At 38.5% G+C, this 25,187-nt stretch overlaps 1 protein-coding gene across 1 annotated transcript; it reads left to right on the forward strand.

Moving 5' to 3' along the window:
* The first annotated feature begins 4,556 nt into the window (after nucleotides 1–4,556).
* dcp1b (decapping mRNA 1B) lies at nucleotides 4,557–21,485 on the forward strand. Its single transcript, XM_059325883.1, has 12 exons — nucleotides 4,557–4,955; nucleotides 5,801–5,841; nucleotides 6,153–6,280; nucleotides 14,327–14,393; nucleotides 14,797–14,879; nucleotides 14,991–15,106; nucleotides 15,319–15,411; nucleotides 16,138–16,891; nucleotides 17,079–17,129; nucleotides 17,726–17,949; nucleotides 18,857–19,069; nucleotides 19,447–21,485. The coding sequence occupies exons 1-12, from the start codon at nucleotides 4,797–4,799 to the stop codon at nucleotides 19,522–19,524; spliced, it is 2,007 nt and encodes a 668-aa protein (XP_059181866.1). The 5' UTR covers nucleotides 4,557–4,796; the 3' UTR covers nucleotides 19,525–21,485.
* Nucleotides 21,486–25,187: the final 3,702 nt, after the last annotated feature.

The raw sequence follows: 25,187 nt of genomic DNA on the forward strand, positions 1-25,187 counted from the left end.
CCTCTGTAATCCAGCCTGCACATGGAATATCGATTCTATTTATGACCGTTCTATATTTGTAGTTCCCGACCCTTTTGTATGTGTGTAAGCGTGTGTGAGTCCTAAGCTCATTTGGTCTCTGGGAATCTCTGTACAGACAAAACACACTCAAATGCTGCTATCTCATGTGGGAAACCAACAATCTGCTGGTCAGTCAGAGGAAAATCCCCCCCATGACAGAGACAGCTACTGTGAGATCTATTAAGAAAAAAACTCTCATACATTCATGCACTGAATATGAAGCTTTCTCCTTGGATCCATTCTACACTCAAATAAAGACAAAGAAATATTTAAATGCTGCTTTACATAACTTATCACTGGTAATTTTTGTGCATTAGCATTTACATAATGTACATTGCTTATTAATTCTGAGGAAAAAAAAGAAGCAATTATAATTACAGGGATAAAATAAAAGATTAAATTAAACATTTTTAAACATTTACCTCCAGAGTAGTAGAACACATTTTTGTGCATTTTATATATGGTGTAAGTCATTTGATTATACTCAAAACCAAGTGAAGAAAATTTTGTGCATTTTTATAATGAAAAACTCAAAAGGGAAACAGAGACAGAATTTGAGAATCACTTGAAAGCGTTAACGTAATTAAGAAAGAAAAGGGAAATTAACCAAATATATTCATGAAGTAGAGAGAGTGATAATAGAGATATTAAAAACTGTTCTCACACTGCTTCTTAGTGCTGTTTGGCAGCTTTGTGGCACAATTTTGGCTCAAAGAGACTCAGATTTATTTTGTCTGCACACAGAAAATTGAGACCTCAACTGTTACTTGTTGAAGAGAGTAAAGCATGTGCAAAGTTGCAAATACTCACATAAATGAGGAACATAATGTCTCCACCTGGAGCCATGATGGACACATACTGAGCGCTGCAGGCAGGTCATCTATCACCAATTCATTCAGTTTGTCCCTTTACCTTCAGGCACATGTCCATCCCTATGAATGGCTTTACCAGGGAAACTAAAATCATGATTAAGAATGGTTAATAGAAACGGTTTACATTATTTCAGACTGTTACATTATTTAATTTAAGTCATTAAATGGTATTCTATTCTATTTGATCTGTTTTTTCATTCATCTAGTTTTTATTTCAGACTGTTTTATTACAATTACTGTTATAATAGCCTTTAAATCTATTTTATTACCCTTTTCAGCATTTTATTGCCCTGAGTGCATTGGTCTCAATTTGTTTTTATCTTTTCTGTTATTTTTACAGTTTACACTTTATTCCGACTTATTTTGAGCTTGTTAGTGAACCAACGCACTTTTAACTGCACAAGCCAGTATAAAAGGTGCTGTACAAATAGATATTGTTTAATAATATAATAATATAATATACCGGTATGAAAATATAATAATAATAATAATAATAATAATAATAATAATAATAATAATAATAATGTTTGATTGATTGATTCATCTTGGAATATATGAAGGACTCATTGGCATTTCTCCATTGTATTTATTTTCGGGAATCCGTTTTTTATTTTTTTTTAGTGCAAGGCAGGAAATAGGACAAATTGGTGTTAGATTGTCTCAAAAAGATATTTTCATTTAATTTAATTCATTTTCATTTTTCATAAAATATTGTTGTTTTTCTATTGTGGTCTCACGGGAATATCAGTTGCTTTTATCTGTTTTTGCAAATAAATGCTTCATATTCCCTATGTGAATTATAGATAATAGTCAATAATCCAGCCCCTGCTTGTCTGCACACAGAGAATAAGCATGTATTGTTTTGTTTCAACAGGCCAAACTTAATAATGATTTTTCTTTAGGGCATTTATTTAAAATATGAGAAATTGACTTTTTTTCATTTTCAATCGCACTTCAATACATTCACTCTTAGCTTGTTGTAAGATCTGTCATTTATAGGTATTGAGAAAAATGCTTTCTGTATTTATGTAATATTAATTTATCCGAACATAGCTGTCAATATCAAATTCCTGACCATCCCCTAATGATGACAAACCTGCAGACAGGGCAAACAGACATTAAAAATGTTTTGCCAGTAACTGCTTTTCATGCCTTTTGATGCAGCAAATTATGGAGAAGAATCAGTATTGATAAGCAGTATAGGTATCAATAAATCCAAACAATAGTCATGCTTGCAGGGGTGCACATTTCTTCAGAAAACAGAAACTTTAAATGTCCTTCCCCCCAGAACAATGCAACAATAATGCATCTCCTCCCCTTTGTTGGATTTCAACAAGCTGCCTTCTGGCTCCATCCCATTATCCTTCCTGCCTGCCAGCCAATCATCCTCATCTCTTGGCCGATCCCCACCAATCAGAGTCAAGAACTCAATCTTGACTGAATAGTTATTGACAGTATTGATCTGCTGATGCATAACTCATTACACTCATCATTGACAAACATGCAGACCCTGACAAACAGATAGATACCATCCTGATGCATAGATAAATAAACCCTGAAACACACACACACACACACACACACACACACACACACACACAAACACAGTACACTACCAAAGCTATAGATGTACTTTCAAAAGACAAACCGTACTTAAAGCCAAAGTAATGGCAGACATGCCAAAATCTGATCTGGAAGAGCTTCATTCACATTTAAAACATTTTTTTCTGAAGTGTTTTAAAGCAGACGTTTTCATCCAGTGCTGCTTAAACTGAGTTTAGCAGGATGGTCATTGTTTTTCCTCAAGGACACTCTGACATGGTTGTTGATGGATGCACACCAGCTGTTGTACATCTCTGTGATAAATCCAATTACCAAACCAGCTATCGCAGCACACAGCAGAGGATAGGAGGAGTGCCCATTTTATATACATATAATGCTAAATAAGTGGAAATTTAGTGATAAAAGAGGAAAATCGTGGATGTCTCAATCAGAAAACGTAATTCAAATTGACAGAGTGATTATACAAGAGGTAATCTTCTATAAAATGCATACAGACTGAAAGGGCTTATGTATATCCACTTGAGGAGGTGGCGATGTCGCCTCAAGTGCCTTTGCAATAGAAGAGGATATGTTGAACTGAATACGGAGATAGACTGTCAGGTGATCCAGCAGCAGATCTTGTGTGATATGGGTACGGCTGATATGGATTTCAAGAATTTACAGTCCTGAAAGTCCTGTTCCTGTTTCAGTTACTGTTCTGTCCTTGAATGTTCATTTCCGGAAAAGATACATCTGATTTCTGAACCCTAGAGCTGCTGCATTATAAAAACTGCATCTGAATTAACCGAGGAACAAGAGGAATACATTTATATTCATAACAGAACAGACACTGCAGCATTGTTAAGAGTAGAAATGAAATATCTACATTTTAGCTACGCTCTAAATGGACTTAATTGGGCTCATGAGCGAGGTACTAAATTAAACTTTCCAAAAGAAATGCTTAATTTGCTTTGTGTGTCCATTCCTTCATCAATCATTAACAAATTGCTGGACTATTGTCCCTGCACATTGCACATAGCATGTACTGTGAAATTCTGCACTATCCTGTATTTTTGCACATCCTGATTTAAAACCTTGCAGTTTTCCCATTTTAAAACAGTTACCATGACCATATTTGTTATAGTATTTTAATGGCATCCTTTTATATATTCATTGTTATACTATATATTTACATTTTAGAATGCTGCAGTATGTGCTTTTATTTTTATTACCTCTTACTAAGTTTATTAAATGCACCAAACACCAAGTAAGATTCCCTGTAGGTGAAAACCTACATGGAAATACTATTCTGATTCTGAAAACCAAGTGAGGTACCTCAGTATAAATAAAACATGTTGCATTTGTTTAATTCCATTGTGTAAGTGGTCTTTCTTCAACTTTCCCCCAACCACTGAGACAAAACTGTTGGAGGAATACTTGCACACACGCATTCTTGTTTGGGCTTTCAAATCCACGTCTGCTCATGCAGTCAGTGGCTACAGGAGAGATAGTTGTGTTTTATCCATCCCTTTGATGCCCCCTAGTGTATTCTATGGGGAATGTAACAGAGGATTGGGGGACATCAGTCAGCATTAGTGTTTATGTTACCCAGCAGTCTACATATATATATATATATATATATATATATATATATATATACATACATAAAGACAGAAGAATGTCATCTAATATATATAGTACATATAGTTAAATCTAAATCAAACAGAATATCTTTCATTCCTTACATACTAAGGGAGCAGCTATATAACATAGGTTATACAGCACAAATACAGACGACTTCTAGCCTAAACACACCTGTGAATATGAATATAAAACTGAAAAATAGAAATATATATATATATGAATATATATATGAATATATATAGATATAGATGAATATATATAGATATAATTAATTCAAATTAAAGTTCAGCTACATACATGCTGGTACATTTCCATATTCCTGACTTTTTGAATAAAATCATACTGAAAATAAATGCAATTGACAAGAATTTCTCCATCGATTTTTCCAAGTTGGTTGATCAGGCTGAAATCTCCAATCCTGCCTAGCAACTACTCATGTCTGGTTGTTTACAATCTCTCTGGCTAAACATGGCCGTTGACAAACTCACTCATGTCAGTTAGCACTCGATAAGTCTTTATATTTTAAAATTTACAAATCTTAAGTTGCAAAATAAGCTACTGAGAAGTTACCAGTTTAATTGTCTTTTTACCTTACTGTTCGTTCGGCGTTTATCTCATCTCCCGGTGACTCGTTAGCCGTTGAAGCTAGGAAGCAAGCTAACTTCTCCATAGGGAACAATGACAGCGACTTCTGCAGGTAGCAACAGCTGCCTCACCGCCAAAGGACTGGACATAAGTCTGGCTGCCCTGCAGCGGCAAGACCCATACATCAATAACATCGTGGATGTGGCCAGCCAAGTCGCCCTGTATACTTATAACAACAGGGCAAATGAGTGGGTAAGCCTGAACTTTGGTTGGTATGCTAACTTAGCTTAGCATCGTCATCGTTCCTGATAGGCGCGCTTTGTCACTGACACAGATTTACCCCAACTAAAGTTATAAGTTAACACCAGCTGTGGTCGCTTATGGTCTAAAGACTTTGTTTAGATGAAAAAGTGTCATCCTCTGTTATTTGTTGTCTTGGAATATTGTACCACTAGATTGTACAATACAATACAACTAGATTGCAAACAGCAAAAGCAGATTTTTCTTTATTTGGGTCTCCTTTGTCGTCACACTGTTAAAATAATCGCCTAAGTGCACGAGGCCATTCTTTAAAATAAAAATGAAGGAGGCTTTGTGGGCGGGGCTAATTGCTCACCTTTAAAGGTGAAGCTCGAATTATGTTATGTGAATTATGTTGCAAGTGGATAAGTAGGTCCATGTTACATGTTGTTTGTCACCATATATTTGTATAGACATGTGGCCTATGTTGTTGTTGTTGTTTTTTTTTTTTTACAAATGTCTTTGTTGTTTTACTAAAAGTTGCTTTCCTCTTGGATTCTGTAACATGAAACTCTTTGGATTTGTTGTGCTTTTAAATTCCTAATAAAATGTAAAATGTAAAAGATTATATAGATAACTGTTGAACCCATAGCAAAACAACTATTTTAAAATAATTGTTCTCACTCTGTGTTCTTACCATGTTGAATTCAGCTGCTTGATCTTGTACATACATTTTTAAATCAACTTTTGAAGCGTTTGTTATTTGAAAATATTTGCTTTTGCTTTTCCCTCAATTACAAAATTTGCCTTTGCAATTTATATCACTTTGCTGATTTTGTTGTTGCTGTTTTTTTTAGGAGAAGACTGAGGTGGAAGGCACTCTTTTTATCTACACAAGGTATAAACATTTATGCTGGACTGATGTATTTGTGTCTTAAGATTTTAAGTGCCAAACTTTACTGAAAAATATTTGCTTGAAATTTCCTTAAAGCTTGTCAAGAGATGATTGAACGTACAGCCCAACTTAAATGTTAACATGCAGAATTGAGTAGCATTTTTTGTCGCTGTTGTTTAATATTTATTTTTTAAGACAACTATTTGTGTAATATATCATGCTGAATATGGCAGTTATTGTGTCTCGTTAAAGTTGCAATTTACTTCTTTATGCATGAATTCTTCACCTGTATTTCTGTCCTCTCTGTATTTCAGACTTGCATCTCCCAGGCATGGTTTCACCATTATGAACAGACTCAGCATGGAGAACTTGACAGAGCCAATCACCAAAGACCTGGACTTCCAGCTCCAGCACCCCTTCCTGCTTTACCGAAATGCGCGATGTAAGTTATAAGAAACTCTGATTCACACACAGATACCCACTTCTGATTCCTACCATAAGTTGCTTCTCTGACACCTGTTCAGCACAGTACTATATGCACAGACACCTTTGGTGGAGTTTTATACCCATTTTTAAAAAATGTGATAATTATTCCAGTGATCCAATTATTATCAGTGCCAGAGTGAAATGGCAAGGCCAAATTGCCCAACCACTTTCATTGTCGCTCACTGTATGCTAAATATCAACCAAAATCTTGCCACAATAAAGAAATAAGAATAGAGAAATTTGTAGGGCTATCCTCTACTAAAGAATTTCTTAGTTGACTCATTCTCACATGGATTTGTGGGGTAATTCATTAATTGATTTAATTGAGAGAACTATAAATAACAAATCATGAAAAAGCACCACTGTAAATCTTGTGTTAATATATATACCTTGTGCTCATAGCTTTCTACGAAACAAGTAATTCAGCATGATAAAAAAAACAGCATAAAAATGACGAATCAACTAAAGAAATCTTAGTCTACTGTGACAAAACAACTAACACATCGACTAGGAGAAGGCAGTGGCAGCCCTTGGAGTTTGAAATAGAAAATGTTTTATAAAAAAGACAAAAAAAAGGTTATACTGGGGTCACAAAAACAAGAGCGAGACAGAGTGTCGCAGACTGTGTAGACATAGATGACTAAATACCTGGACAAGCCACAGACTAAATAGTTTGAAGAGACTTGAGCCGCCAGACTGAGTGGGATAAACTTATTGAAGGATGGAGAGGAAGACAAACAGAAAATAAGTTAAAACAAAAGCCAGACGGCCACAGAGAGAAACAGTATAACCAGAAAAAACATGGATAAAAATAGACTGTCCTCAGAGGACAACTGGGAACATTAGAATTTGGAAAATAAGACTAAAACATATAGAATTGTGCTTTTTTAATTCTTCTTCTTTTTTTTGGATCTGATTGAAAAGCCTGATGTATCTTTATCACTTTTTGTAACTTCCCAACTCTTTTTATTGCTCACCTCCATCACCTCAGCCTGTTATGCAAACTGGATTGTGTTTAACTCACCTCAGAAACCACATGAGACCATATTTCTGAAGCCTGATAGCAATGTGATCACCTCACATTTAAAAAAGGCAGGTGTATCTATAGCCACAGGAAGGGAGTTAGATAAAAGATTTACAATTTGATAGAGTGACCAAAGTGTGTAGCTTGCTGTTCATTTGAGTGAGAACTGTTAGCTCCATATAAGGAGCAGAGGTATTGTGGTGACTCCAGTTCTATCAGCCTGTCTCCTTGGGAGACCTACATCTGACTCTCTCTCACACGCACACACACACACACACACACACACACACACAAACACACACACACGTTGCAGAGCGTGCCTGTGGGACAAGAGCCTGACAGCACTACAAAACCAGCCAGCAGAGATTAGATACACCACAACAGTCACTGATAATATAAACACACACTCACTCAGGAATCGCTGACACACACAGACCTCCCTCCCTCTCTGTCATGGTCTCACACTCTCCATCAGGCTCAGTAAGAGGCAGGTGGAATGCTGTGTTTAGATACCAGGCGATTCCTGAGGACTGCTTTGATCCCCTTACTGTGATACTTCATTAGTCTTACTGACACGTGTGCAACACGGCCATTATTAAACATCCTGAAGGCACAGTGAAATAATGTGCATGACATTAGCTTTTCTCCGTGACCTCTTAATACCTTTTACACCAGATTTAAATGCACTCAGGACATTAAAGATGATCTGTGATAAAACTTGCCTGTAGCTGTGGTCAGACAATCGGTAATCTCTATTAACAGATATCATATCTGCATATTAATCCTGTCCTGTGGTCTGAAGGCAACAGGATGAAGTCTTGGCCCGGATATCCGCTGGCAACGCTACAACCCCTAAAATATTTGTTACAATCAGGGTGTTGCCCTGAACTTCTAGAGTTTTTTTTTGACCACATATTGGTTCAGAGGGTGGAGCATCAGTAATGGCCTAGGGAATAAATTGCAAGTGAATTGCTACCTCACATTTCTTGGGAATGAAAGGAATTTAAAAACACATAAACCAGAAATCTTAGCTCAGCTGGTGACTATTTCCTTTGATAAAAAAGGAAATACGGGCAGGGATTATGTGAGTTAACGAGTGGGCGAGTACATAGCAAACCTAATGGTCAGAGGCTCCAGCTGATTACACTGATTAAGGACGGATAATAAAGCACCCAAATAAGGAGAGATGAAGTATGGTATTGTTGTAATGAAGCTGATTTTTATCACCGTAGCTGATTTGATTAACCATAATTGTTGGCACCAAAATTAAATTTTTAGCATGCAGATGTGTGACAAGACTGAGCCAGATTTAGCTAACAAAATGCATGAACATAAAGCAGCACCTCAGATGCTGTAACAGTGACTTAAGTGTCCACTGATCATCAGTAAGCATTTACCGGATTTTATGTGTGGGGTGGAGGAATCTTTTCCAGGAAACTGTATAAGAGGAACACATCCCAGCTCAGAAAAAATGTTTTTTCACTGGCTACCATTTGATCTGTAACTATTTAGGCCCCAGGCTGTTGGTAATGCTGCCCGTCCCTCTGTGTCGTGACCTCTGTGTGCAAGGGTCGTGGAATCTTATCATTAGATAAACATGTAGCTCTCAGTGCTGCCGTTACTTCCTGGAATGGCAGTTGGCACAAAGTGGCACAGCCGGCTAAAAATAAACTGTGGAGATATACCACAGAACAGGGCAAGATTCAGGGAAGAGAATTTTAGTCTGAGCCAGTCATATTTCCTCTGGCATATATCCCAGTGCAGAGGGACCGATAGAAGGCTTTTTACATTCCTTTCTATAAGCACCTACAATCCCAAGCAGTGTTTCAGTCGCCCTGTTATCTGCACATGGAGTTGGTGACCTAACATGGCAGTGTTAGTGTCCTGATTTTGGCTGTTAAATCTGTTTGCTTCCTAAGATACTTTGACTGGTAACAACTCATTTAAATGTCTTTTAATTAAAAACATTTTTGTGTTACAGTATTCTCAGTTTGACTCATAAGCCAGGTTTCCATTCACCTATTTTAATGCGCAATTAGTGTCACAACACACTAGAAAAGCTGTATGAAAATGGAAAAGTTCCTAACTTGCATAAATAGTTTTTACACCCACCACAGCTGGCCTTTGTTGAAAAGTTAGAGAAAGAAAGAGTTAATGAGTTTAATGAGAAAATGAATTATCTGTATCTTTCCGATAAATATTATTTTTTTGTCTCTGAACAGCATGAAACGTGGCCAATACTAGCTGACATGAAATGGCAATTAAAATACCTGTTGTTGGGTTGGATGGCCAGTGTTTTATCTTCTACACCTTCTCTTCTCTAAAACTAAAACTACACTCTAGCCTAATTTATTTGCTCCAAAAAATTGATGAAAAAGGGCCTAATTTCATTTTCCTTTTTGCTGCAGCAGTTCAAAAGTTTACTTTAAATTTGCTTCACATTTAAATGGAAACACTTGATTTTTGATTACACTATAAAAGCAGTTAAGCAGCTTAAGTCAATGTGAAGGCTGATTACATTTTCTACACTCCTGTTATAATTACTCCTAATAAAGCAGAGCCCAAAGGCATTACATTTTGGATTTACTGAAGAGCATAAACTCCTGCAACTCAATGAAAAGGCAACAATTTTGAGAGTAAATTGTTTTAGTAAACACCATTCATTAAACAGTTCCAATTGCTTGACTGTGACAATTTGCTGCTTCTCTGAATCCTTTTTATCGTAAATAATATCTTTCTGTTTTGGAGTGTTTGTTAAACCAAAGCTAATGGTTAAGCTAAAAAGCAATTTGAAGGCTTCACCACGGCCTTTAAAAGTGTGTTTTTCATTTATACAGTTTAATGGCATTTTACAGACCAAAGGGTCAATTGAGAAATGAATAGTTGCAGGTCTAATGTATTGCATTATCAGCTCTTTCATTTAACATTGAAGTGGATCAAAGCATAACTGGTTCATGTCCTGAGGATCTAACTTACATAAGTGCTCCACTTGACATACCTGTTGTGTTCTGTATATGACAGATGTCTTACCTCCAGGTCGGACGTAGGTATATCCCAGGTCTGTCTCTGACACCATGGAGCCTTTAAACCTGACCTCAGGTTCCTCCTCCAGCCTCTCATGTTTAGGTTTCCTCTGAAACAGGCCTCTCAGCATGGTTGCTCTGCTGTCTCAGGTCTCCCGGCCTGGTCGTAATATTGCCTCTTTGAGTCCCTCTAGACCTTAAAGTTGCTCAGATTATACCTGAAGTTGCAGCTCCAATGAGATCGTATCTGTCAAAAGTGTCATTGAAAGTCCAAAGGTGTTGTGACACTTCTTCTGTTGAGATTTTTCCTCTTTAGAAGTAAAGGATGTTCCTTCATACAGGTCAGATGCAGTGCACATACAGCAATTCTTAAGCAATCTTAAGCAATTTCGTACCTGTAGTTAAACCTCAGGAGGAAGACTTAGAGTTGTAACATAAGTGGTAATGTCGTTTTATATGAGTTTCAGTAGCTGTTAATCTCAATATTTACCTTTCCTCCAATGACACGAATTCCATTCCTACAAACAAAGGAAGTGATGCTTCTTTTCTTAGACAACAATAATTCCTTTATCATTTACTGTAAGAGTATGTGCCCCTGACAAACCATCAACAAACTAAATATAGAATAAAATAATATCGACACTGTCTTCATGACTGATGCACAGAGCTCTACCCACAAATCTGATCACATACTGCAGTAAAAGCACACCTAACCCAGCTTGGACAACACTGCCGCTTTCTGCATTTATATATACTTAAAGTAGTCCACGAGTTGTCCCAGTAGTGCAGTTTGGATTACAGCCAAACACAGTTATTGTATTGTTGCATTTAAAGTCTCCTGGAAAATGCGGTGTTGATGCCCAAATCGGAACAAAAACATAAAAATCAGATCAAAGTACAGACAAACAGCAGCAGATTGAAGTGCTGCTTCCCAGACTTAAAAAAAAAAGTATTTTTATGCATCCACGTCCCACTGGAGTCCCATCAAAGAATCACTGTTGGTCCACAGCAGGCGTCCCACGTGCCAGTGCTGGCTGTTTGTCGTAGTCACAGAGGGTTTGAAAGGACCACACAGCTGAAGTCCTGGCTCGCTTCAGTAGAGTGGTTGTTGCAGATTATTCCAATACTGCTTGTTCAAACTGTAAAGGGATGCAGTCGCTTTCTGAATTTACATCTCTCAGTTCTTATAGTGATCTTTTGTAATCCTTCTGAAATCATCTGCCCATGTGACCATCCAGTTAACTTGGATCCCTGTTTCACTTATTCAGTGCAGATGTTCCCCCCTGCCTTCCTTCCTCTCTCTGTCTGTCTCTTCAGGCTCCAGTGTGGTTGACTAGAACCCCTTTTCTCTTTTTCTATCTCTCTCACTTTCACCCTGAAAGTGTTACCATGTGGCCACGGCCTCTTTTTTTGTTGCTGCTGCTGCGTGTAGACCTCCTCCCACTCTCACTCGTCCTCTCCTATCTCTCTCGCTCTGAGGGGCGCGCTATCTCGCCGAGGTTTAGACTTTTGGCAGGTCAGTGCAGCTAAAAACATGTGATACTCTGTTGAAACTCTCCATCCCTCCATTGTTTCTCTTTAAATAGAGGTGAGGCAGGGCAGCTTACTGTTTCCTCCCATCAATTCAGTTTTAGTTCAACATTTTTCATTCATTGACAAAACTCAGTCTCTGTTTCATGACAGCTAAAGAGCTCTCAGAACTAGATGTTTCTCTCTTAATGGACGTGGTGATAATCTCCTCTCCAACACACTTCACTTCTTCCTATTTCACATCCGTCCCGCTCATTTTTCCCCTCAATTTTCCAGCTCTCTGACTTTAATCGTGCGTCTTTCTGTCTCTGTCAAACAGTCTCATCCCCAGTGAGCACTAAGCGGCACTGGCTCCACCAGACAGGCTCCCACTGCAGTTACTTATTTGGTCCTGGGCTGATTTTCCCAGGCTCAACTGAACTCTGTGCGTGTGTGTGTGTGTCTCTGCCTCTCCCTCTATACTGACCTCAGTGCCTTGTCCAGGCTCATTTCTAGCCAAGTGTATACTTGTGTATATTTTTGTGCTTGTCTGTCTGTGTGGGAATGCGTTTGTGTCTTTGATAGGACTGTGGTGGTCATTTCTGTCCACCACATACAGTAGACCCCAATTTGCTATCGGTTCTCTTTCACTCACTCACCTCTTTCCCCTGTTGGGATCAGCCTTATCTTTTCTAGAGACCCACTTTAGAACATAAAGGTGTTGAGGTGTGAGGCGACATCCTGCTGTCCTGATTAGGGCTGGGATTCAAAACCTCAATACTCTTTTGGTCCAGACCGAAATGTGTTTGCAACGAGTATCGAACGCTGTTAAGTGCTACAAACTGGCATTGAATACTTCCACATATTTCACTTGTTTTATCTTATTTTTGATCAGTTTATGGTTTCAATTGAAATTTTGCAAGTTGTAGTCTGTAGTCCGTTATTTTTCTTCTACCTCCTATTCTGCCTTTGCCATTTTAATAGATAAACCAAAATAAATAGACAAGATGTTTGCCATGGGTCCTAATTTAAAGTATCATTCACTATCATGGGCGTAGAGGCAATGTGTCTGTCATTTTGATGGAGACAGACACTAATACACCAGACACATTTACTCATGCGCTCTGTCTATTTGTTCTATTTATACTGTTTTCAAATTAACTGTAACTTTCTTAAATATGAATTCTGTGAATCTATGAATCTGTTTTTTCTTCTTTAAATGACATTGATTGAATAACAACAATGTTTTATGAAGAAAAATATGTAACCATTTTTAAAAAATTGTATAACCATTTTGCCATGGTTACAGTAATTTATTCTCAGGGTCGATGAGGATGAGGGCTAAGACCTTCAACATCACTCACCCACTGCTGGTGTTATACTTGAAAATGTATGCCCTCAGATTTGCAGGCAAGATAGTTTTCTTGACTTCAGATATTGATATCTCCACAGGACAGATTTTTACCATTCAAACTGCATTATAAACATCCAAAGATAGCCCTTAGCATTCTCTAACAGTGTTATTTTACATCAAGAGACAGATATATATTTGGTAATCTTTTAAATAAACAGAAAGGCAGAGATAAAGTGTGTCTTGTGTGGTATATTAGGGGAATATAGAGCTGGGGGACATAGGGATGACACACTCAAAGAAGGGTCTCCAGGAGAATTGTTGTTTTGATACCAAAATTCAGGTAGAGCCTTGTATGGGTGGCTAATGAAAAGAAGTGGGACCCTGGGATCTGCATATTGCTTCAGAGCTTCACTGTTTTTATATCTTGGGACTAAATTTTGTTGCTGGGTTCAGTCTCTCCTCATTGACGGGAACTGAATAGTTATGCAACAACGCTACCTCTTTCAATATGCTTTTAGGAGCCAGTACAAATGAAAACTGTGAAATGAGTCACTGTGTAATGTAATGCAACCTACTTGCTCACTGCAGTGTAATCCTGTGGCAAATGGGTTTTACTGTTGCCTTTTTCTTCCCTTGTTGACCGTGTTTATGTAGTTCAGGAGGCTCCAGGGGCCCATTTTTCACTGTGTAATGGCACTGTTGGCTTCTGTTCCCATCGGGAAATGACTCATTTAAACCCTGGGTTTAGACCCAGTGGGGCTAATAATAAACCGTTTACATGTCTGTCAGGCCTGCACTGATGTCATAACAGCAGAGTTGTGTGACAGCATGCCTGTGCATTTATTTGATTGTATGGTTATGGAAAACTCATTCTGTTGTCTGCTGACCTTACCGACTGGTGCATCTCAAAATTCAGCAGGAGGCAGTTCCATATTTTCCCCGGCTAACTTGATTTTTAACATCGACTGGCGCTTCACTCCAGACCAGGACCTTTTGTTGCATTTTTGCTTATGTTTGTTTATGTTCAATAGTTCACATCTCTGTCTCTCTCTGTCTGTCTGTCTGTCTCCTCCGTGTCCCTCCCTCTCCCAGTGGTTATCCATGGCATTTGGTTCTACGATAAGGAGGACTGTCAACGCATTGCTCAGAGGATGAAGATGTAAGTGCTTGATTATACAACCACAAAACATATGTATACACACTTAGAGAAAACAAATTGAAAATGGGTTTTGGTCAGTGAAACAGAGTGACTTATGGCCTCAGCCGCCGTGGCTGAGAGGGATTGTTTCATATCTTAGTCTGCACACAGCAGAGGCTACAAGTGTTTACTAATGTTTCAGTATCTTGGGCTTACAGCCAACAAATGACAACCATAGTATACTTGAATGAGCTTGGCTCCCAGGGAGAGTGATTGTTTATATTTACTTAGGCTTACAACATACAGTATATTCGATGTAAAGGGAAAATGTTTGTCCTTTTCTGACGAAAGTATGCCACTTTATTGTTTGACTTATATGGACCTGTATGTATTCTCACATGGACTTGTGTGTGTCTGTGTGTAGTCTCACCCAGCAGGAGCAGGCCCTGGCTCACTCTCAAGGTGGATGGTTGTCCCCAGGAGGAGTGGGAGGAGGAAGAGGAGGAGGTGGAGGAGCAGTACTAGGAGGAGTACTAGGAGGAGTACTTGGAGGAGGAGGAAGAGGAGGAGGTGGAGGAGTAGTACCAGGAGGTGTACTAGGAGGTGTAATTGGAGGAGGAGGAGGAGGACTAGGAGGAGTACTTGGAGGAGGAGGAGGAGGAGGAGGAGGACATGAAACTAAAGGGGTGGACATCATTCAGATGTTGACAAAAGCACGCACAGAGTATGACAAGGTAGGAAAACACCAAATTACATATAAATATTTTGTCATGAAAAATGCTTTTGTACTGGAGGTATTGCATTTGCATTTCCGTAAACTGACCAGTAGGCAGCACAGAATCATTTTCATCTTATGTATTTGTTTGTCTGACCTTGTATCTCTCTCATTCTCCTTGTTTTCTATTAACTTAAATGTTCCCCTTTCCATATGTGTCTCCACATGTAGTCTACATCAGAGCCAAAGGAGATTGGTGGCAGCAGTGTTATCTATGGAAACCCCAACCTGATCAAACCAATACCGGTTAAACCCAACACTCAGGTAAAACATTCTGAGCCAATTCCTATTTCATTACAGGGTTGCATTAGGTATATTATCTTTCCTTTTTGAGGGCCTCAGGCAGTGCTAATATGTGAGTATGCCATTCTGCACTTATTCAGTTTCTCTTTCCAACTCCAACTTATTTGGAACGATGTTTGAAGGCTGCTTGGACAGAGACTGACAGAATTTGTGACTGAGATGAGAAACAGTCATAGCTTCGTGGCTTTAAATTGGCAAAAATTAAAGTGTCTATCCAGGTGTCAGTTTTCCATCACTGCAGGTCGATTTTGTGTGACTACTGGAGAGTCTATTCTCCGTAGAATTAACGTCAAATGTAACCTTTACCATGAAATAAAAGGTCAGCTGTTAGTGGGTGTTGGTGGGTTTTTTTCTCTTGTGAAAGGGCTTTTAAAATGTGTGATGTACAGGAAGAGAGGCTATCAAAATCTGCAGCGAGAGAGCAAAGTATAGGTATCTGCTAAATTGTAAATCAAATGGTACTCATGTCCAGTGAAAGGAAGTGTTTCCCAGTGTTCTCAGTGTTTACTTCATCAGATCCATTCCGCAGTCCATTTTATTTTAGTGTAATTTAAAGACCTTTGAGTTGGCCTGATTTATTCAGAAAAAGCTTTAGAAATAAACCCACCATAATAGGTTTGAATAGTTCTCTCTCATGTCTACTGCTCACTTTCACTCTCTTGCTGTTTATCTGTTTGTCTCAAGCAGGACAGTGAAAGTGCTGAACCTAAGCCCCTCTCTTTGGCCACCCTTTTTGGCTCTCAACATCAACATCACCAGTCATCCAAACCTGTCCCAGTCTCCCCTACGGCCGCACCCGGGTCGGTAAAGGTCTCCCGGCCACCTGTAGCCCGTACGCTGAAATACGATGATGCATTGAACTCTGGCAGGAGTGTGACCTCCAAAGAAGTAAACGTCGCCATGGTTGGGGCTGTCATCGGAGGACAAACGGTCAGGGAACACGGTGGAAATGTTGTGGGCTTGCTGCCAAATCCCACCTCCCCCCACCAGCACAACCAGCCTCAGCACTGCCCAGCCATCCAGAAACTCATGCAGGGACAGAGAGGAGTCGGGGTGGCCGGAGGGGTCCTTCAGACCCTGTCTGAGTCCCCCGAGAACAGGCTGTGCGACAACGGCGTCCCGCTGGAGCATCACCACCACCATCACCATCTCATTCATCATCACCATCAGCAGCATCACCTTCTCCATCATCAACAGCAACAGCAACAGCTTCAAGCTGATCCAATCAAAAGACTCTTCCAAACCCAGCCACCTCCCCCTTCTTCAAACCCCCCGCCGCTGCAGCAGAACCCCCATCTCTCCTCTCAGCCCCTTATGGTGGATTCTGTGTCATGTGCCCATCTTCAAGCGCAACAAAGCCAGCAGCTGTTTTTCAGCATACCGAAACCTCAACCAGAGGCCCAGCACAACAGCCAGCCAGCTTCAACTATCCAGGGAACAGGTGGGACACCTTTTATTCTTATCAATATGCTATGAAGAAGCAGTATGACCATGTATTGAATAAGTGCACCACATAAGCTTTTCTGGCAAATGTCAGACTGAAGTATTATAAAAACACAAAGTAATTACTACTAATAATATAATGTAAAAAAAAATCATTTTCAAATGTATTTTTTCTGCTTTAGCAGGTTTTCTGTCATCTCAGGTGACCAATGACCAAGTCTTTCAACCATTGCCAGGTGTGATATTAGTTTCCTTCAAATAATTAAGTCACTTTGTTTTTATGTTTTGTGTCACACATTTGAGTCAACCTTGACACAGATTTCAACTTACTCTTGATCTTATTTTAGTCAAAGTCCACATAAATCCAGTTACGTTTGAGAGGAGCTGTATAGCCACACGCCCTACTTTTTTCATGAACAAATCCCATTTCCTTAATGTCTATCATACTACAATTTTTGGAGCACCCTAATGAAAAGCCCAAGATAAGAGGCAAATTAGCTAGGTGCTAAGTGCTTTGTGTGGATTGTTCAAAGATGCATTGCAGACATAATGCTAACAGATTATACTGAATGTCTGTTTCTGCATGATCTTGACATTTATAATGATGTTTGCTTGCTAGCTTCTCATTGATGAATCTATTAACCCTTATGTAATTATACCTGATTAAATTGCTCTAATCTGACAATACAATCTCAGTCACCCAGTCATTAAAAAAATTCACAGGTCTTTGACTATGTGTGTATCTATCACTACTCTATTTAAACTCTTAAATGTCTCTTTTTTTATGGAAGCTGTTAAGATAATCATTGGTTCCTTTATGTTCTCCTGTCAGGTCTGTCTGCTCAGATGCCTGGTGTGGTGTCGCCTCATGAGCTCCTGCAAAGGCTCCAGCTTGTTCAGCAGGAGCAAAGCCTGTCTTCCCACGAACCCCCTCGGCCCAGTCCAGGACTGGCCCCTCGGTTCCTGGGGCCCACTCAAGCTCAAGGTGCGGGCACAGTTGTAGGCCCAAACCACACAACAGCCACTGCAGGTCAAAAGGCTGCACTGCAGTTTCAGGTAAGCACTGTGAGCTCTGTTAGTGGTTGTCTCTGACCTGTTTAAGTGTGAACTCTACGCTAAAGCTGGCATGCCCTCCCTTACTGTAAGACGTCATACGCACTGGATGACCATGATCTATAAGGCTCTTCTTGGCCTGCTTCCCTTATACCTATGCACTTTCCTTAACCCATTGAAGCCTGGAAAGCGTTTACGTCGTTTTGTAGTATTTGTATAAGCTCTCAAATACTTTTTGAATTTCATTTCTATCTGCTACAGAGGCTGAAAAATCTATTATTTAGTAGAAGAGTTCACACTTTTTTTTCCAGATTTTTCCAGAATTTCCAGAAAATTAGAGGCTTATTTTAAAATCACCAAGCGGTTTTTCAGGCCTCAATGGGTTAAGAGATCTGGTAGCCGTTATGACCTCAGATCCAATGATATTGTGCACCTTTCTGTCCCTCGTGTCCGGACCGAAAAAGGTAAAAAAGCTTTCAGTTTCTCTGCCCCCTCTGCTTGGAATACCCTTCAATCTGAGCTGAAACTATCAGAACTTATTCCTTTGGGAGCATTTCGCACAACTCTCAAAAAACGTCAATGTAAATCTTTTGCACAGTGCTCATGTTCCTAATTTGCTACTGTATTTATCACTGCTGCACTTTATACTGCTTATTTATACCACCTATTTATACCGCCTACTCACTCGCACTTTAGTACTTTTTAATATGTTGGACTTTTCGCTGCCTGTTTATTGTTATTGTTTGTCTGTCTTGTAACTTTTGACGTGTGCTGCTGCCTTCTTGGCCAGGTCACCCTTGTAAAAGAGGTCTCGATCTCAATGGGTTTTTTATCTGGTTAAATAAAGGTTAAATAAAATAAAATAAATAAATTGTACTATTAAGGAGTTCTTCCTGTCCCTGTCTACCAGGTCATCTCCCCCCAGCGGATACCAGCCACTGTTGCCCCCAACCTGCTCCTCTCCCCCAGTGTGTTCACTCAGGCAAAATCTAGTAGCGGGTTGTCAGCGGTTGCCCAGGAGGGCAGTCCTGCCCCCTCAAACCTGTCCAGACCCAAACTGCAGGAGGACATCAGAGTTCTGTCCAGAAACCAGCTGCAAGCCACACTGCTGAATCTGATCCAGGTATGAATAATATTCCTGAAAGTATCTGATAATAGTCAAGTCAAGTCAAGTCAAAGTTTATTTATAGAGCACATTTAAAAAACAACCTCAGTTGACCAAAGTGCTGTACAGTTATTTAAATAGAATACATCATACACAAATAGGTATAAATAAAAACAATGAAAACAATAAAATACTAAAAACGGTAAAACAATAAAATAAAATAGAATAAAGTAGTAATAAAAGCTCAATCCAAAACAGAGTTAGAGATAAAAAAAAATTGTAACACATTAATAACACATAATATGTCCATGACCTGATATCATTGCACTTTGTCCATTTCACTCTTAATGCATACACAGGCATAGAGTATGATGATCCTTGCTTCTGTGTTTCAGACTGACAGCTCATTCCTGGACACCATCTATGAAGCCTACATCAGCCGCTTTGCTAATGACTCCAGCAGCAAGTACTGATGACTCTTCACACCCTCTGTCTATACATACACCCTGTTCGGGGCAGCGAGGCTCATTTTTCTACACCTAAAATGGATGTACCACTTCCTCTTCCGAATCCAGCCGTGCACACTCTCCTCTGCACTGTATAGCCAGTCAACATGATTCTCTTCACTTCAAGTCTCTCTGGTGTAACAAAAAAAGCAGTTATCAGAAATTATAAATCTTTGATTCCATTGAAAAAACACAGCTTTTCATCCCATGACAACAAATTCTCTCAAACTAAGGACCACTATTTTTTTTTTGGCACAAATGTTGCATAACCATACAGTCTTAACATAACCTGTAGTTTAGGGGAAAATGTAGCCTATACTCCAGTTCACTCTCCATGGAGAAAAAATATGCTGCAACCTCACTGTTTTGCAAATGTGTTTGAATTTATTAGTTCCCTGCCTTATTTTATTTCCACAAATTGTAGCAAAATTGTATTGCATTTTTAGTTTTATTTTGAAATAACGTGCAGTCTTTATTCCGTTACAGTCGTCTAACACCAGCCAGCCTTCTGGGCTCTAATAAACAAGTCTTCCTAGTCTAAGAGCTAGGGCTGAAGGATATGCTCAAACTGACTTGAAACTGACTTCACTTATGAAGTGCTTTTTGTACATTTGGAAAAGTAAGTATGTTTAAATGTGTCAGAAGTTGTTGAATTTTAATTTAAAGATCTTTTAAATTAAATTAACATAAAGCGTATATATTTTATGATCCAAATTCTTCTAAAGATTTTCAAATAATACGTTGTCATTTAGATTTTTTTCAGTCTTAAAAAAAAATCTGTATTGGTATTTAAGATGAAGAAGTCAAAATGACGTGGTATCTAACATGAAGGATCAAAGAGAGTACAGGAGATTGTTAACCTGCACTACCTCACAGAGAGCTAGTTCAGAGGTGTAGCTGTGTTTCTATTTAGGAGATTATTAGTTATTTGATTGGAAAGTTTTTTAAAGATTAGATTACCCAGTCAAGGTCTTTATTTCAGTTTATCAAGAGGGATTTCATTATCATAGAAAAAACTGACAATCTTTCAACACAGTAAAATATAACTTGAATTGTTGCGTACATTTTTTCATGTTCGCATTCATAACACAGTTCCTGAACAGCTTGTCAGCCAAACAAAGCAAATTAAAGAAATTCCCCTAAGGAATAATCAAACTTTTATTTAATATACAGACTTTGCTGTGGACGGCGGTTTAGTTAAAATAATTGATTGGTTAAATGAAGATTTAAAGCAATTAAAAGCAGCAAAGAAGGTATATAAATATATCTGATAAGTGTTCTGAGTTCACAGGCCTGTTCAAAGCAAGTATAGCAGAAAACATGATGGAAAATGCATTTAAAAAATACAGTTCTACTATATATACTGCATAAAATGTCAAACAAACAAACCAACCAACAAACTCAGTTCCTTACTAAGTACAGCAGAAGAGTTGCAATAAGTAAAAATGTTTAATTTTATCAGGGTTTATTGGGGTTTGCAGTTCATGTTTAGCTCCTGTGCTAAACTTATATATGTATATAGCCAGGCTATACAGTAGCTACCAGGAAGTACACAAAAACAGCAGCAACAACAAAAAAAGAGAATACATTTCAGAAAAAAACAAATATTTTTTTCCCTATTTTTGTACTCAAGCAAATGTATTGTTCTCATAGTGCAAATAACCGGCTTGTTACATTACAGTTAAATGTACAGCTAACATAGAAGTAAAAATTCTTCTACAACATATCTACAGTTATTTGTCTTGTGTTCTTTTAATTCAAAAGATGTCACCCATATTTTTTTTTTAAACTCTGTCAGTAAAAATAATATGACATTGGAATGTCAACTGAAACATTTTTACACAATTTTATTTCTTTTTGTCAGGAATGTTTTGCTCTTACATAAACTGGAATATATTTTAATTGGATATTAAATGTTCTCAAACTGCCTCTTCTGTTGCTTCCTGTTTTTATTTGTTGTCTTAGTGAATCTGCACAGTTGACTGGTACTATGATCATCATTATTATTTTTATTATTATTATTCAAGATTGATCCAGCCTCTTCTAACACTAATCACAGTAAAGGTACACTCGTTATTGCTTTAATGTCACATCAGTTCTTTGTTTTGCCACAATCAATAGTGTAACTTTATGTCTGCAGTGATTAATCAACGGTTTTTACACACCCAGCAGTATTGAGGGACCTTGCCCAATTAACTCTAATAGACTTTATACAACATCATTTTTTTCCAATATCAAATCGTTCCCTGTGTTTGTTGTGCTTAACTGAGCACACAGTACAAGCCAATAAAGCAGAGCTGCTGACACAATGGTGTTAATTTGACTGAACAGGGGAGTTGTCATTTGTACCAGGACTAAAGAGGAGAGGGCAGGTGACCCAGCAGCATATGAACTTCAAATCACATGATCTTCATGAGCAGATGACGCTCTGGAAGCTCTGACAGGCAAGTGAGAGAGAAAAATGTGATCCATTTTCTACTCACTTTCTCTGATTTGAAGTTTCTCTCCTCTGTTTAAGAACAGGGGGGGGAAAGGTTAATTTTTCCAGGTGTTTTGGAATGATAAAAGTTTTGCCAGGATAATTTTCCAAGTTTTGACAGGTGATTACCTTCTTTTTATTTATTTCTATATATTTAAAAAAGATCTGTTGTAATACTTATTTCGGCCACAAGAGGCTGAAGTACACCACTACGCCATGCCCTGTAGATTTGTGTTTAATTTGCAATGCAACAATGTCACTTACTGGCTCTGAGTAAATTGACAACAAATCAGATATATTAACACACCAAAACAGTGAGCAGTGAAATTGTCCTCTGCATTTATCCGATCCTTTACACACCACTGAACGCACCATGTTTTGGAGCAGTGGGGGCCTGATCCCTAACCTCTAGGACTCAATGACTCAGGCATCGACTGCCTCAGTCATTGACGGCCTTATTGACTGATTCATAGAAAACGGCCCCTCAGATGAAGTCATCAGCTGGCAACCACAGACTCTCTAGACAATGGGGATAATGACCTGTCACTCACTGTTTTCCCATGGCGTAAATACACTCACCGGCCACTTTATTAGGTGGAGTGTGTACCTAATAAAGTGGCTGGTGTGGGCTTCTGCTGCTGTAGTCCATCTGCTTCAAGGTTGGACGTGTCCAGAAATGGTCTTCTGCATATCTTGGTTATAATGAGTGGTTATTTGAGTTACGGTTGACTTTCTATCATCTCCAACCAGTCTGGCCATTCTCTGACTTCTGGCATCATCAAGGCATGTGCCATAATATCAGCAGTTTGTGAAATACTCAGACCAGTCCGTCTGGAACCAACAAGCATGTTCAAAGTCACTTAAATCACCTTTTCTTCCTTATCCTGATGTATCTTCAGCAGGTCGTTTTCACCATGTCTACATGCCTAAATGCATTGAGTTGCTGCGATGCAATTGGCTTATTAGACATTAGCGTTAATGAGCAGTTCCACCTTATAAAGTGGCCGATGAGTGTACATACATATACTATGTTTCTTAAGATAAACAGACATGTCAAAAGGAATACAGTGACAAAGTTTCAATCCAAAAATCTATGAAAAACTTCACTAAGTGCTCTGCCCTTCCTGAATTTTCGTGTTGCAGAATATTTTCACTATCTTTGTGTGACAAATTCTTCTATCAGTCCATTAGTACAAATTAGTGTTGTTGTTATCAGAGCTGTTAATGGCTCCCTAATAACAGCACTGGCCCTAATAGGAAATGCAGTGTGAAGTGATCAGAGTCCAATCAATCTGCTGCAAAACTTTTTTTCTTACACTGGGGGAATTTGGCTGCCTCTCCCTCTCCGTTCCTTCCTGCTTCCTCTCCCCAACCGACACTGTGGTACCATACATGTAATCAACATCAGTATTTACAGCAGGGATGGGCAACTGGAGGCCCGGGGGCCGCATACGGCCCACAGCCTCACTTGAAGTGGTCCTCAGTACAACTACATGCATTTCAGCATTAAATCTTAAAAGTGCAGTATAAAAATCCACAAAATTACTTCTTGCAATTAATGTTGGTCTGCTGGTCTTGCACTGAAAAAAAATAAATCACAGTAAGTGGTTATTTTTTATTTGCTTCAAACCTTTGTATTCCTATGTATACTGTTATAGATGCATTTGAGCATGAAATATGTAAAGTTACTGCACTGTAAACATATTTAAAATTGCAGTTTCATCATATCTGGCGAAGTGCACGGTCCTATATGTGGCCCTGTGGTAGTGTCCATGAAAAATTGTGGCCCCGTTCAGCATTTAAGTTGCCCATCCCTGATTTACAGTATCCAATGCTTTATACCCAAATTAAGGAATAAAGTCATATATAGAAAAAATATGGCAAATTTTGTTAAGGGTGGTGTATCAATGCTGGAGCAAGTTTATGATATTGTTAGGACGTCCTTCATTTTTTCAGAACACACACACACACACACACACACACACACACACACACACACACACACACACACACACACACACACACACATTCTTTTCTCTGAGACGAGGAGGTTCCAGACCATTGGTTTAGCTGATGGGGCTAAAAGTAAAGGCTGACTATTAGCCCTGGCTTAGACTAATCAATGACTTCTGGTGTGTGTGTGTGTGTGTGTGTGTGTGTGTGTGTGTGTGTGTGTGTGTGTGTGTGTGTGTGTGTCCATGCCCCAAGAGGCGGAGTCTTCAGTTTCTTCTGAGCGTCTAAACACTTTTGTTGCCGGCCGGCGGTGTTCTCAGATGGAGGATGTCATCTGCATAAACTGGTTTCATTTTGGAAGTCCAAGAGTTGATGAATCAGACGAGTAATTGTATTTTGTACTTGTTTTGTGTCTTTTTCAAAGAATTTTAATCTTTGTTCATACACAAAAGAGTCGTCCTGTATCTTAAGAGACATTCTTCATTTCATTTTTTTTCCAGTCACCGACACTCAGACAGGACAAGTTAGAACCATAAGCTCTGCAGAGGCACAGGTGAGTGATACTGCTCAGAGTTTCCTGAAATATTTTATGCTGCAGTGGTGTTTGGGGATCATAGTTTAATGCATTCCTATATTTTTATTGTCCAGTGATGAAACGGAGATCTCAGTCTCTTAGTTTGTTTTAATTATTGTTTTATTATTATAGGATGCCTAATAACATCTAGCAAAGGGACTGCTGATTACAACTAGCCTTAAGCTACCTGGCAACTTTACATTTGTTTGAATGCTAATCAATGTACATGCATTCAAATGAATACAAAAATAAATAAATGACATTGTAAAGTGACAGTGATGTAATCAATAGTCACAGTGTCAGTTAGTCTATGTAAGCAGTGTATACCAGAGTAATATATTTAATGATTAAGTAATGAATTTTAGTGTTTTGTCTGTATAAATATTATAGAATATAATATAAGAGTCAAAAGCCTGAATGAGAAATCCAAAGACATGACTGAACTGGACTGCTGACAATGCAAAAAAAAAAATGGATTAAACAAACTGAGTTTTTTCCCTAAGTTCTCATTTTGGTTCTGATTATAATTTGTATAATAAAATACTGAAGTGAATTGATGACAAAAATGAAACAAAATGATTTTGTTTTGTTAAACTATATGTTCTTACACCACTGCTGAATAAA

Source organism: Centropristis striata, chromosome 22 (genome assembly GCF_030273125.1).
Source record: "Centropristis striata isolate RG_2023a ecotype Rhode Island chromosome 22, C.striata_1.0, whole genome shotgun sequence".
Classification (NCBI taxonomy): Eukaryota; Metazoa; Chordata; class Actinopteri; order Perciformes; family Serranidae; genus Centropristis; species Centropristis striata.

What these genes read in the sequence shown, in the direction of transcription:
- dcp1b (XM_059325883.1), top strand. Translation starts at nt 4,797, where the DNA reads ATGACAGCGACTTCTGCAGGTAGCAACAGCTGCCTCACCGCCAAAGGA. An exon ending in GGGAGGAGGAAGAGGAGGAG is followed by an intron (nt 14,880 to 14,990) that starts GTGGAGGAGCAG and finishes TAATTGGAGGAG; the next exon opens with GAGGAGGAGGACTAGGAGGA. An exon ending in CACTGCTGAATCTGATCCAG is followed by an intron (nt 19,070 to 19,446) that starts GTATGAATAATA and finishes TCTGTGTTTCAG; the next exon opens with ACTGACAGCTCATTCCTGGA.